The 13,597-nt window shown below is 41.5% G+C and overlaps 1 protein-coding gene across 5 annotated transcripts in view; it reads right to left on the bottom strand.

Annotated features, from left to right (window-relative positions):
- il1rapl1a (interleukin 1 receptor accessory protein-like 1a) overlaps positions 1–13,597 on the bottom strand; it is a 181,681-nt gene that overhangs the window by 76,252 nt on the left and 91,832 nt on the right. For all 5 annotated transcript variants that reach the window (XM_049729008.1, XM_049729009.2, XM_049729007.2 and 2 more), the window contains exons 4-5: positions 9,193–9,379; positions 7,683–7,836 (exon numbers count right to left, since the gene is read on the bottom strand). In XM_049729008.1, the coding sequence (XP_049584965.1) occupies positions 7,683–7,836; positions 9,193–9,379 (341 nt within the window). The remainder of the gene's footprint in view (positions 1–7,682; positions 7,837–9,192; positions 9,380–13,597) is intronic.

Raw genomic sequence — 13,597 nt, 5'->3', positions numbered from 1 at the left:
CCACCAAACATGTCCAATGTCGCCCCCATCCAGCTTTCTCAATAAATACTCTTGCAAGAATCCAAAGTCAGACCTCATTCGATCATCGATCACAGCAACGAATGACTCTCCACTTGCAAGTGTTCAAAAAGGGCATACTGTCTCCCGTGTGGTTCTTGCAAAAATAGAGTGAGCACCAGTCTAACACACATGTTGTTCTTCGTCGACGAAATCAAAAAATATAACTGAAGTCTCACCTGACTTGACATGAGTGCGCTGGAATACCGAAATAAAATATAATCCAGTGATCACAGCATGTATCACGTCATCTGTTTGCAGAATACCTGACTCGAGTCCTCAATCTGTCACATATGATATTTTTATTTGAAGTTGACAAATGTGTATTCAACTTATGTTTTGTATAATCATGATGCTTATATTCTGCATTCTATTCCACATTGCCCGCACTTCCTACGCCCGTGACCTTCCATTGTGACGGGAATGCAGATGTGCATATTTATCACACAAACATCTCAAATGTAATCTCAGGCCGGAGAGCATGAGTGTCATGGCGAATATGTAATTCCACCCATTCCTGCCTGTGGCGTTACAAAGCTCCAAACGACCTTCAGGCCAATCTCTCGGAGAGCTACAAATGGAATGTGCATTCTCTGCATTGGTGGGAAAAATAGATTTTTAATTGAGGTGCACACCCTTTCTCAAAAAAAAGAGATGGGGGGACTTCAAAAGACAGAATTGTGATGTTAATTTTCACTCATGCTCCAGTAGCAGTTACTATATGGAGCTAGATAATGATAATAAGCGGGGAGAGAGGGTGGCTGTGTGGGCGGAGCAGGGTAGGTCAGCCAAGATTAATTGTGGAGGATGTAAATTTCATTCGTCACATGCAGATTGATGTCAGTTTTAATTGAATTAAAACAATGTGAGCTCGGAGTTGAGGAGGACAGCTGCGGAATGGTGATGGAGTGAGTCGGAGAACATTTAAGAGAAGAGGGCGGAGACGACATGGACACACATAAAGAGTGGCTTTGGGGGGGGAGAGAAAGAGCCAAAGTTGACCCCAAACTAATGAGCCATTGCACTATTCAACTAAAAATACACAGCCATGATCAATGGCGTCCATTGCTTGGTGGAATATTCAATTGTGTTAAGCCACGCAGTGTAATTTAAAACAATATATAATTAGACTGGAAAATTGAGCAATTTATTACATCTTTTGTAGTCATGACCTTGAAAACACAATAAACTATTATCACTGCCTTGCGTTGGCTCCCCCAATACGTCCTTGCCTCAATGATCGTCCAGGTGTGCAGCGTGCCGGGAGAGGCCGCCCAGTGGGTCTGGGTTTTTACATCTGCCCCCATGCCCTCCCTTAAGTATTTCGAGTTGTCTCCCATTACAAACTTTGTTTCCAATTTCATGCTGTGCCCCTCTCTAACAAGAACGTATATATCCCCTTCACCTTCCTCATGTTTTTGTTTCATTCTGCGTTGTTCATTTATTTTTATTTTTTTATATCGCTTGGATGGGTTGAAACTGATAAGTGAATTTTGTAGCTCTGTGCAATCACAATGAATTGGATTAAATTAGATTTCATTCCATTAAAACATGAATAAGGCTGCTATGCATTTACTGGCCACTACATTAAATGCGATTTACTGAAAGGTTCAACTTTCATTGACAGAACAGAGTCAGAACCATAAAGTTATACAACTGAATAAAAAAAATGTAGCACAACATTCATATCTCCATTTTTGTTACTCACACTATATGTTGGCTAAGCGTGCTTACTAATTTTATTTAAATGAGGAAAAGGAAACACTTCCTGTCCAGGTAAATGCAACTTCCAATATCTCAGGTGTGATGCTATCATCTTTTGGCCCATGGGTCCATTCAACCTTATGTTCACATGTCATTCCGAGAGAGTCGGAAAAGGTTTCACTCGAGAGCAAATCCATCTGGCTTCTTTCACACTACACCTCTTATCTTGCCCGCTGCTCTCATATCAGCGCTAACCACTTGCCAGTCATTCATTGGCCCAGGGATCAGCCATGTGGGTTCGAGCACATATAAGATTTCCCTCCGCTACCTTAGTCAAAACGTTATTCATGCACATGCACACAGGCTGTAATGTTTTATAAGGTCATATGAAGTGAGCACACTTTTTAAGGTGACCCGATAGTGGAAAGAAGCTTTTTACAGCAATGAAGCAATGTCCCGGGTCACCTCCACGAGCATACAATCACTCGCACATCTTTGAATTTAAATGTCAGCTAATCTTGCGAGCAATATAACCAAAGAAAGTACCAGTGATGGCAAAGGTGATAGGATGTGATGATACCCACGGAAATAGAAACTTTAAAGACAAAGAAAAGGTTTGTGGAGTCGTTATAAGCCCACTCAAAAATTAATTTGACCAAGTCAATGATTACTGGAATAGGATTATGCACTGCAAATAACTCGTTTTCAAATCAAATGAGTAGAAACTGGTCAAATATTTAAGAATATATATTAAAAGTGAAGACAATTTGCAATTTTAGGAATGACGCACGGATTTGATGCACAATTTGTCTTCGCGGGCCACATAAAATGACGTGGCGGGCCGTATCTGGCCCCCGGGCCTTGAGTTTGACACAAGATGGCAACGGTTTCAGCTTGTCCATATTTTTTTAACTACACAATTTCCTCTTGGAAGGTTGGTTCAGAAATTATAACAACTTGGATGTCAAACATCATCATGGAATAGATCTGTGATCCCACTGTAACAATATTGAACATGACCTAAAAGCCTGAGTCATTTTTATTGCTCTGGAACTTCTCCATCTGACTTTGTTTGACCAGTCGTTTGAAAACGCTCAGATCCAATGACGTCAGGGAAACAAGCCATTAGACATTGAGCTCCTTAGGAACCTTTTGGTCTTATCCACAGACACATAGTTGACTCCTCCCGTGCATTTGGTACGCTCGTCAACTACAAATTTTGATATAAGAGAAAATATACGTCCAAATGGTCCAAGATTTGGAGCTGGCACAAAAAAGTTTAAAAGGGAAGAACGATAATAAAGGCTTTGTGTAATCGGTTAAACACCTTGTGGGAATGTCCTAATTATATTTTAACATAAAGCCCACTTGATTTATTTGCCTGCTAAGTGAACGCTAACAAATAAAACACCTGCAGCAAGTTATACTCCCTCTCCCAGTATTTACATGTATAAATTCCAAAAGCATTACCCTCCCCTATCGCTAACTATGCAAAGCGGCTGATCCTCCTCTTGATTTCACCTTACCCGGCATGGCTCTTATCCCCCTCGCCAAACGCTACATTTACATCGTCTGTAACCTCAATCACCGCTTTTGCAGCTTGCGGTGAACGCAGGTGTTTGTGTGAATGCAGAAAAAGCAAAATGGAATGAAGGAGGAGGGAGTCGGGGAGCTAGGACGGCTACTCTCAGATAGAAAGGGGGGCCTGAGGCATTCATCAAACCAAACGACTCCATTACAGTAAGTCCGACGGAGGCAAACGATAATGTGCACTGTGATAAACACTAGGATAATAGTGTGTTTATAGTCTTGAACACACGCTTTCTGCTGGGGAAACACTAGCGAGGAATACCGATAAGATACGGGAGCAGCACGGTTCTTTTCTTGCCTTTATATCACTCGTCTACTTTCGGGTTATCAGTCACTTGTTCTTTATCCTTGCTTCGCGCTCTCCCGCTTTAATAATTTAATCTCGACACAAAGCAGGGCGAGCGGCACATATGAACCGAATGCATTTTTTTTTTATCTTTTCTTAACCGTACTGGAGAATTAGTAACGCTGTCGGGGGAACGGTTGAAAGGATGATCTACCCGATGCATTGTGTGAGTGATTGCGTGGAGAGGGTTTTTAATTGCGTCATCAGGTTGTCCGCCATTTTGGAGGTTGAATTGTGTTCATGTTCTGGGTGAAATTGAAATCAGCTATGTCCTCAATTTCAAAACTTTATTATAATCTTCAATATGGGAGAAACAGGCAACTCTAGATCCACGTGATGTCACAGGAAAACAATCTAAGGATTGGATGTATCTTAAAGAGGTCACGTCAAATGTTTTATTCATGATTCCGATAAATATATTTTGCAGAGTATAAATAAATCAGCATACACACCTCGTTTTATACATACACATTTTACCACTTGCTGTCAACTGAAATTAACTCATGAAGTCGATCCACAATTCGTCTTCGCGGGCTACATAAAATTGTTAAATTAAGTTTGACACCTATGATGTAAAGGTTCCACTGTATTATCACAATACTTTTTTAGCACGATTCTCAAAGTGCGCTAAGAAGACATGAGCTGAGACAACATAAAACAAGTCAAAGGCGACTCAGTTTCTTTTACATTTCCATTAACCCGAGGAGCACGGACGCTCGATTGAGGGTCTCGTGGAGCCGCCTGATCTGAATGAGTCCCTGTTTATGCTCATAGTTAACCTCTATTACAAGCTTGACCTCGGCTCTGATGATGGCTGCGCTACCGCTTCGAATACGGAAGCCGTTACATGGCGGATGAACGCGTGGTCGTCACGCTGAGGCAAAGGGTTAATGCAAAGATGAGCGTCCGCAGATATGTATTGAAGAACACTTAAACTTAACGACCTCCTTCATCCTCTCGACATATCGGTTGATCCTCACTCTTCTGAAGCTGTTTGGACTTTTATTTTTTTTAACAGGGTGGGGTGAGATGTATGTTCTGGAAAAAAAATAAAATCTGTGTGCTTGGGATGTGCAGGAACATTCCTGAAGTTGCGTAAAATGCGGCAACAAAATTTCTTGAGTTCGGAGAGCCCCCATATTTCAGTTTGAAAAAAATCTTAGTTTAAAAAGCATAATAATAAAAAAAATCACTGTTTTGATTTTTTAATTGCTTTTTGGGGAAACTCATAAGCTTCAAGAAAGGGTGTTAAAAATATCAGACAAGAGCTTAAATACTTTTTAAAAATTATTTACATGTATATTTCTAATTATATCTGTTTTACAGCAGTTAATTTCTTTTTATATTTAGTTGTTAAATATTATTATTTATTTATTGTTTGTTGGTATGCTGTCCAACATTAAGCTTGTATTTTGTGATTTGTTTTTCCCCAATCCTTCAAAAAAGAATCGTCATTTCAGCATTTATGCTGTTTGATTATGAAATAAAGTTCTAGAATATTTTCATTATTTTAAATCCCACTCGAGGGTCCATCGTATTGTCAAACAAACAGTAATCGATGAAGAAAAAAAGCCACCATACAAACAATATTTCTCAACAAGCTGAATGATTAATAACTCGGATTGAGTCGCTGAGTTGGTTTTGTCAGGGATGCATGCTTCGACGGTAATTATTTCTTGTGCTGCGAGAAAAGAAGCAATAATGGGATCCCTGCATCAACCTGGTGCTGCATTCAAGCACAAGGGTGTCACATGTAATTACCTCCCCTAATTTGATGACTTATTACTTATCTTGAGCGCTTCTAGGTGTGCATACGGGCACACAAGCGTGATGCATGAAACAAGGGGATAGGATATTAAAAACAACGGGCGGTTTAATTCAATGGCTGGGTTCGGGCTAATTTGTTGCTTTTAATAGACTAAATGGACCAGGGGAATATAGATGCAAATTTTGAATGGGGTGGGGCTGAATATTTTTTTGGAGTTGTTGTACGTAAATATATATTTGAACTTTAGGGTGATTTCTTACGAAATGTAACATCACAATACAGGCCGGTGAATGAAATGGTTTAATTTTTTGCTGACCCCCCTCGATGGAAGTTGAACAATGGAGTATGAATAAAGACTTCATCATAGCCATCATTGCTAAACGTGGAGGTCAGAGTAAGTCAAGGATCCTTGGGAAACAAGCCATGGATATTAAACACAAGCAATAAAGAGGTTTGGTTCTGTGAGCTTAAGATCAGGGGATGCTTTGAGAATAATTGTCAATTTTTGGCTATGTGAAGCCCTTTAAGACTGTTTGTGATTTAGGGCTATACAAATAAACTTGACTTGACTTGACTTGACTTGACTTGACTTGACTTGACTTGAATGCTGCATTCTGGTGAAGTCAAACTATTCGGAACAATTTTTGCTAAAAACATTCCGCCACAAGCGGGTCTCTAAATGCTTCAAAGAGAAAATGCTAATAGAGGTGGAATGTTTGTGATTTAAAAAGTAAATAAAAATGCCGAGAGGTCAGTCAGGTATTGTGCACTATATCGGACACACACACACATGCACACACACGCGTTTCTCCTCGTCTATGCCTTTCTGTCGCAACCTACTGATGACACTCTCAGCTCACTTCCCTCCGAGAACATCCTGTCTGAAGCCTCACAATGAAAATGTACTGTTGATCAATTGTTAAGTGCTGACTCTGTCTCATGTGAAAATGTTAGCAGCAAATTTGCAGTTGAGCTCCTTGTTAGAGAACAGCAAGTTGTGCAAAAAACTGAAAAGTCGGATGTGTGTGCATTGAAAAAGTTTAAAGAAGGTTGAAGAAAGTTTATCTGACAAGGTTATGAAGCATAGCAAAAGCTGAAACTCTCCATCCTTTTGTGAGTAGTGTATAAAGTTTATATCTTTATCTAAAGTATGTTACTGATTAATTTACAGCAAAAGACGAATACATTTCTCCCTTATTTTATTAGAATTTAACTATTTAGAAAAATACAGTATGTCTTGTTGGAAGTCAAACTCCAAATTTTCTTTAATATAATATAATAAATTATCATGTATTACTATATAATTTTTTTTATGAAGGTTGAAAAGTTCTCTAGTGCTACAAATTGACTTCTTTTTGTCCATCTCAGTGGGTGGCCATTTTGACGAAAATGAAAATGTGTTTCGACTCAGGTATGACGGCTCAGCTTGAGAACGTCACATTACCAAACTCAGAAAAAAAGGTGAGCCCAGATTAGTTGTTCCCCGAGCCCTTAGGCACTATGATGTAGCAAAATGGCAAGAAGCAAAATGTCCGCCTCCTGAGATGAATAAACAATATTAATTCATATTCCAAAAATGCAACATTAATCACAATGTTAAATTAGTGGGGCAGCATATTAGACCATATTATATTGATCAAATCCCTTTAAATAAGCATTAGAAAAGTACCGTAATTTTCAGACTATAAGCCGCACCAGACTATAAGCCGCACCAGCTAAAACCCGTGATTCCAGGTTCAAAATTTACGAAAAAAGCCGCAGCTTATAGTCCGAATGTTACTGGAGCGTAAAATCAATCGAGTCATGAATGACAGTAAATGATGCTGAGAAAAAGATTTAGTCGTCGACCTACGGTAAAACAGACGGCAGATAAGGGCCACAATAAACCTCGTGACCTTATCCTTTTCTCTTGGAGCTCTTCACATGTATGTGTGTTTAACTAAGTACCTTCAGTACTCACTGCCAATAGACTGGCTGGAAAGTGCTGAGGTGGAAGACAAAAGCAGCAACATGGTTGCGGGCCGGCCCCAGTCTCCCGCAGCAATTAGCACAACAGCAGGATGTTGCAGCAGTGCTCAGCGGTGTGCGTGTTGTGTGTTTGCCATCAATTCATTGCCTCAAATACCCTACCAGTGAAAACCACTGACGCTTATTCATCCAACATTAACCACACTTCTCAAAGCATTCGACGCGTGACGTGCATTTTCATCCTCTTACCGGTAACGGCGAGTTCCGTCGTCCTCCTGACAAGAAAGCTGCCAAACTGGACCTCGCAGGTGTAATTTCCAATGTCGTCTTCCTTCACTTCCAGGAAAGACAGAACGTCTCTCTTGTGGATGATGCCTATACGCCACACCTTTGGATGACATTCCTGAGAATGACAGCATCATCTGGTTGGACCAAGGGTTTCAACTAAACACATCATATGGTTAAAAAAAATCAAATTTTTAATCCATGAACACGTGTAAGGACTACCCTTCCTTTGGGTGACATTTCCAGTTTATCTGTACCGTATTTTCCGCACTATAAGGCGCACCTAAAAACCTCCAATTTTCTCAAAAGCCTTATAATCCAGTGCGCCTTATATATGTATGGACCAATATGGATTCGTGGATGAGGACTAACTTATTAAAGTAAGCTTTACATGTTTTTTTTGTGTGTTGTGTGATATTAACGTTTGAGCAACGTTGAGTTATTGATATATTGTTTTCACGATTTCGAGTGTCACTATATTGTGATTGCATTAACGTTTGAGCAACGTTGAGTTATTTATTCGATGCGCCTTATAATCCAGTGCGCCTTATATATGGACAAAGTTTTAAAATGGTAAAATGGACTGTGAATCCTTTTTGTGTGCCTAGTCTGTGCATGTGTATACATTAACGTGTGACTCAGACAAGATCTTAGGCACTCAAGCCGGGACATCAATGGCTGTGTGGATTCCATTTCTCCGTTGCTCTCGGCATTTTTAGAATTCAATCACGGTGGTCCAAATAACTCCAGTTTCCAGCGCTCACTGTCATTACCTGGAATGTAATTGAATTCTGGAAAAACCTAGAGGTCGCGGCCGTCCAGCTAATCTACTGCTGATCTGCTTGTGATTAGTCTGGCCTGAACCCTTCACCGGGCTGCTCCACGCTGTCCGTGAGCATTGCCGGACCAGGCGGGAACCAAGGAAAGAAGTGAGCAGGCACATTCTGATGAACCTTTGTTGGTCCTTGTGGGCGGTGGGTGACATCGCCTCTCATTTTGCCTCCTGGTGTTCAGTCCATCTTTTACTCTTTTCAAAATGCACTCTGTGATACAGTACATAATACATTGCAATGCTAATCTGGAAAGTTAATTGAAATCCCATTTTGAAAGACAAATTTAGTGAAAACAACCCAATTCATCTATTAGTATGTATGTGCTGAAGCCAATTTTGTTAGCTAATGCTAATCTATCCTCTAAATGAATTCATTGCAGCTCTTCTTACCTTTTTATGTTTGACATGATAGCAGAGTATTAAATCAGTGAGGTATGTGGGATGATCTGATTAAGTCATGACTGGGCAACCCCAGTGTGGCTGTGCTTCTTTTGTAAATTAGCTCTCCTGATATGCAACACAGTATAAATAAGAAGATTAGAAATGATTTACAAGGTCTTTTAATTTCACACTTGGTTTGTAAGCAGACATTTAGGGACTATTTGTAAAGAAGCGGCTCATCACATGTTTACCCTCTCTCACCTTGTACCAGGTAATGGGTAGTCCTTTGCCGGGCTCAAGGTAGTCGTCGATGTCAGGGCACAGGATGTCTTTGCTTTTGCTGAGCTCAGCCTTCTCCATCCGTCGCATGTTGGAATTGTAGCACATGTTTGTGTCGTTTTCCGCGACGGTTAATGACATGGACACCTTCATGCAATAGGTGGAGTTCCTATGGATGGGAAAAAAAAAACACCCATGGTTACATATTTCATCTACATTCTGTTTAGATTAGCTTCGATTTGGTAGGATTATTTTGCGGGATTTTATGATTTCTACTTCCAGGGGGCAGCAGCAGCTTTAGGAGGGACTCCCAGACTTCCCTCTCCCCAGCCACTTCATCCAGCTCACCCCGGGGTATCCCAAGGCGTTCCCAGGCCAGCTGAGAGACATAGTCTCTCCAGCGCATCCTAGGTCGTCCTCGGGGTCTCCTGGAACACCTCTCCAGGGAGGCGTCCAGGAGGCATCCTGATGAGTTGCCCGAGCCACCTCATCTGGCTCCTCTCAACGTGGAGGAGCAGCGGCTCTACTAAGAGTCTCTCCCGGATGACCGAGCTTCTCCCCTTATCTCTAAGGGAGAGCCCGGACACCCTGCGGAGGAAACTCATTTCGGCCGCTTGACCAGCACAGTGGGGCTAGTGGTAGAGTGTCCGGCCTGAGACTGGAAGGTTGTGGGTTCAAACCCCGGCCGGGTCATACCAAAGACTATAAAAAATGGGACCCATTGCCTCCCTGCTTGGCACTCAGCATTAAGGGTTGGAATTGGGGGGTTAGATCACCAAATGATTCCCGAGCGCGGCACCGCTGCTGCTTACTGCTCCCCTCTCCCCTTTCCCCCAGGGGATGGATCAAAATCACACGGGGATGGGTTAAATGCAGAGGACAAATTTCACCACACCCAGATGCGTGTGTGACGATCATTGGGACTTTAACTTTAACTTGTATCCTGGATTCCATTTATTTTACTACACAATTCCAGGTTGCTGCTTTAGTGATGGAGAGGAATGCCATTGGAATCTTGCTGCCCCCTACAGTAAATAAATGCTTGGCCTTAACAGGGGTCAGTGCTCTCCTCCCTTGTAACGTCCTTCCACTAATTTTCATCTGCCTCTGCTCGACCCCTCCCGCTGTTTCACATTTGTGGGTTTAGCAGTAACTACGTATTCAGCATCTTTAGTGAGTCAATAATTCACACTCGCGACCAATATAGGATTTATGGAGGAGTGATAGGAGGTGTTGTGGGGTAGTCAGCCGGGGCCCGGGAATGCTAATAAGCGAGGAGACAAACCCTCAGGCTTCCCAACAGGAAGAACGACCATGGACAAGCCGAACCCGCCCCCGCTTCCTGGTTTCCGAGCAACCATCAACACACTTAAGCTGTGATGAATTTTAGCCGGAGGTGGTCCCCTCACCCTCGCCTCGCCTGCTGTCTCTCACTCTATGCTATTTTAATACCGCATTCATCATCATGGTCGTCATTATCGGCGGCATTACAAAGCAACCTGTGTCCACTGCATCAACACCCAAAAATATATAGACGGGCAAACAATGCACAAGGGCACCTTCGGTTGCTATGACAACCTGGCTGCGGGGATTTGCTGCCATTCATTCACCAAAGCATTAATAAGGTCAAGCAGTAATGTGGCGGCGTGCATCGCTTATTGGGTCACGTCGCAAAATTCGCCAGTCGAGGAAGGACAAACACTTCTCGTCTTGTCGAAAATGTCAGCTCGGGCATAAAACCAAGAGTTTTTGTTTTTCATAATGCTTTTCTTTTTTTTTCATTTCCTTAAAATCATATTAGCTGAACCAAAGACAGAAGTGAATACGTAATGAAGGATTTCTTCAACGTCAAGTGAGTACTTGTATGGAGAGTTGATTTTCTTTTTTTCCACCACCACTCATACTTTTGTTTTGATCTTCTACGTTGTTACCATGGTAAGTTGGTAACCCATGCAAATGGGTCAGCACTTGTCTTGTCCGGTTTGACCGTGTCCTACTGCACAGAGCAAGGCCCGTAAAATCATGCATGGATGAGTTTGCTTTGGAAGAACTCGACTGTAAACTCCGTCGGGATAAACTACAAACAGAGATTGTGAGTCCTCAACGTCCTCCCAAAAGCAACATGGCAGGGGGAAAAAAAATACACAAAGTCTTGCGCTTAATGCAAATGTATCGGCCAGACGTCTGGACGCTTGCGTTGGCCTGCTGTGATCCTGGCCATTCTCAAAAGGAGGTCCACAGTGGCTTTTCATTCCATTTCATTACATTACACTTAAGGCTCTCCAGATGCTCCCATTCACTTCAAATGACAGGGGGGTTCATATGATCTACTCAGGTTATGGAAGCAATAAGGCAAGTCACCTCTTTCATATGAACACTTATGACCCCCTGTAGCTGTAAAACACACTCGCAGACACACACACCCACGCACACACAGTATAAGCGGCAAGTCTTACAGACAAATGTAAAGGCAGAAGCAGGAGAAGGGCTGTGAGGAATGAACAAAAATATTTAATTTTCTGATTACATTTAATTATATTATTATTTATTTAATTTTATAATTATACATATCATTTTTATTATCTTCATCCTATCTTCTGAAGCACTTTATCCTCGTAGGTGTGCCTATACCAGCTGACTTGGGGCAGTACAACCATTCCCACTCACAATCACACCTACGGACAATTTGGAGTGGTCCATCGCCCTACCAATTTTTTTGGGATGTCGGAGGAAACCCACGCAGGCACAAGGAGAACACGCAAACTCCACACAATACGTCCGGAATCAAACACTGCACCTTTGAACTGTGACACCATGCCACCCTTATTTGGACCAAATTGTAACCTAACAGGCACAAATTTGAGAGAATTGACAAAACTCTTAAATGTAGTAAAGTACTAGGGGCAGACGGAAAGAATTGCTATTTAACGAGACCACTTTAACTTTTAATGGAGGACTCCTGCTCTATCACAGTGGAGCAATTGGAAAATGCTGCCGGAAGCAAAAAAAGAGGCAACCCCATGCAAGAGCAATGGCCTTGAAGGTAACAAGGAAGAAGGAAATGCTTCAAGCCAATCATGTCCACTTGAAGGATATGGAAAATCATTCATTGTTAACACATATTTGCATATGTAGGTAATCATCTATCTTGTTAAGCAAAGCAAATATGATCAGAAATAACACAGCTGAGCCAGTAAGGTCCACTGGGAGCAGCCAGATGTATTTGTTAAACATCCACACACACACCGACATTGTGGAAGGATGCGTGTGCAAGGTCGCAGCATTGATGGACAGCCAGAGGTCGACTTACTGTTCAATGTGCCACCTATGTCACACTCAATATGGCTGCAGGAGTTAAATAAGGTGTGATGCGATTCTTCACGCATTATCACATGCACCGTGGCAGAGATGCAAGGATTTGACGATTTTCCGTGACGGATTCCATTATTATGAAATCATGCACGGGAGTGTGATTGTTTATAAATGAATGCTATTATTTTTACTCAAATGTCTCGAGTATTTCAAGAGCCGCAATTTATGGATTGCTTCCATGTAACATTATATTGAGTATTTTTTTTTTTTTTATAGAGTCTGTTATCTGAAACGATAACACCAATATGCATTCAGCTCGTCTTGGATGTTGACATGATAGCGGTTTTGCACGAAATGCTCAGGTAGCAGTCATTTCGCGAGTAAAAAAGAAATGATAGAGGAAAGGCGGACTTCCAGACACATTTTCAGCTCACAAAAATGTACTTGCTTTTGTAATTTCACACTTGATGGGCAGGTGGGCACTCCAGAGACTCATTTTCACAAGATGTCCCCTTTACCATTCAGAACGGTCATGCAGGTATAAAAATATGTTGCAGCTGAGGAATCAAACAATACACAGTGGAGCATCCAAAGTGGAGCACTATGAAAATGGTACAATTTGGAGTTTGACTCAAGTTTTCTAAAAAATGACCCCCAAAAAGTGCTAGGAAAGAGATGTCAGTGAGTCCTGTGAGACTTTAATTCCGTGAGCGTCCAAACTAAAGCTAGAAGACATATTTTTGAAAATGGGTCTTTAAGCGAGTCGTGCTGCAGAACTTTCTTACAATTAACACTCCACATGTGACATGAGCGAACCCAGACTCCCTATTGGCCAAGCAGTGTTTGGAGTTATGTAGACTTTCAATTTTCAATTAATTTCAGCAAGACAAGTGGTTAACGTGTGCTGAAATTCTCAATCCCGCCAATATTTTTATGTACATATGTCACAAAAACAAGACAAAGACAAAATTGTGAAAAAAAATACACGCATAATAGAGATCATTTAAGGGTGAACAGATTATTTACTGATTAAGTTTTACACTACATCAGCACTTCTTATAGCTAAAAAGCAAGA

The sequence above is a fragment of the Syngnathus scovelli genome, chromosome 8 (assembly GCF_024217435.2).
Source record: "Syngnathus scovelli strain Florida chromosome 8, RoL_Ssco_1.2, whole genome shotgun sequence".
NCBI classification, from domain to species: Eukaryota; Metazoa; Chordata; class Actinopteri; order Syngnathiformes; family Syngnathidae; genus Syngnathus; species Syngnathus scovelli.
Note: the sequence above shows the minus strand (reverse complement) of the source record. Positions and strands in the feature narration are given on the sequence as shown.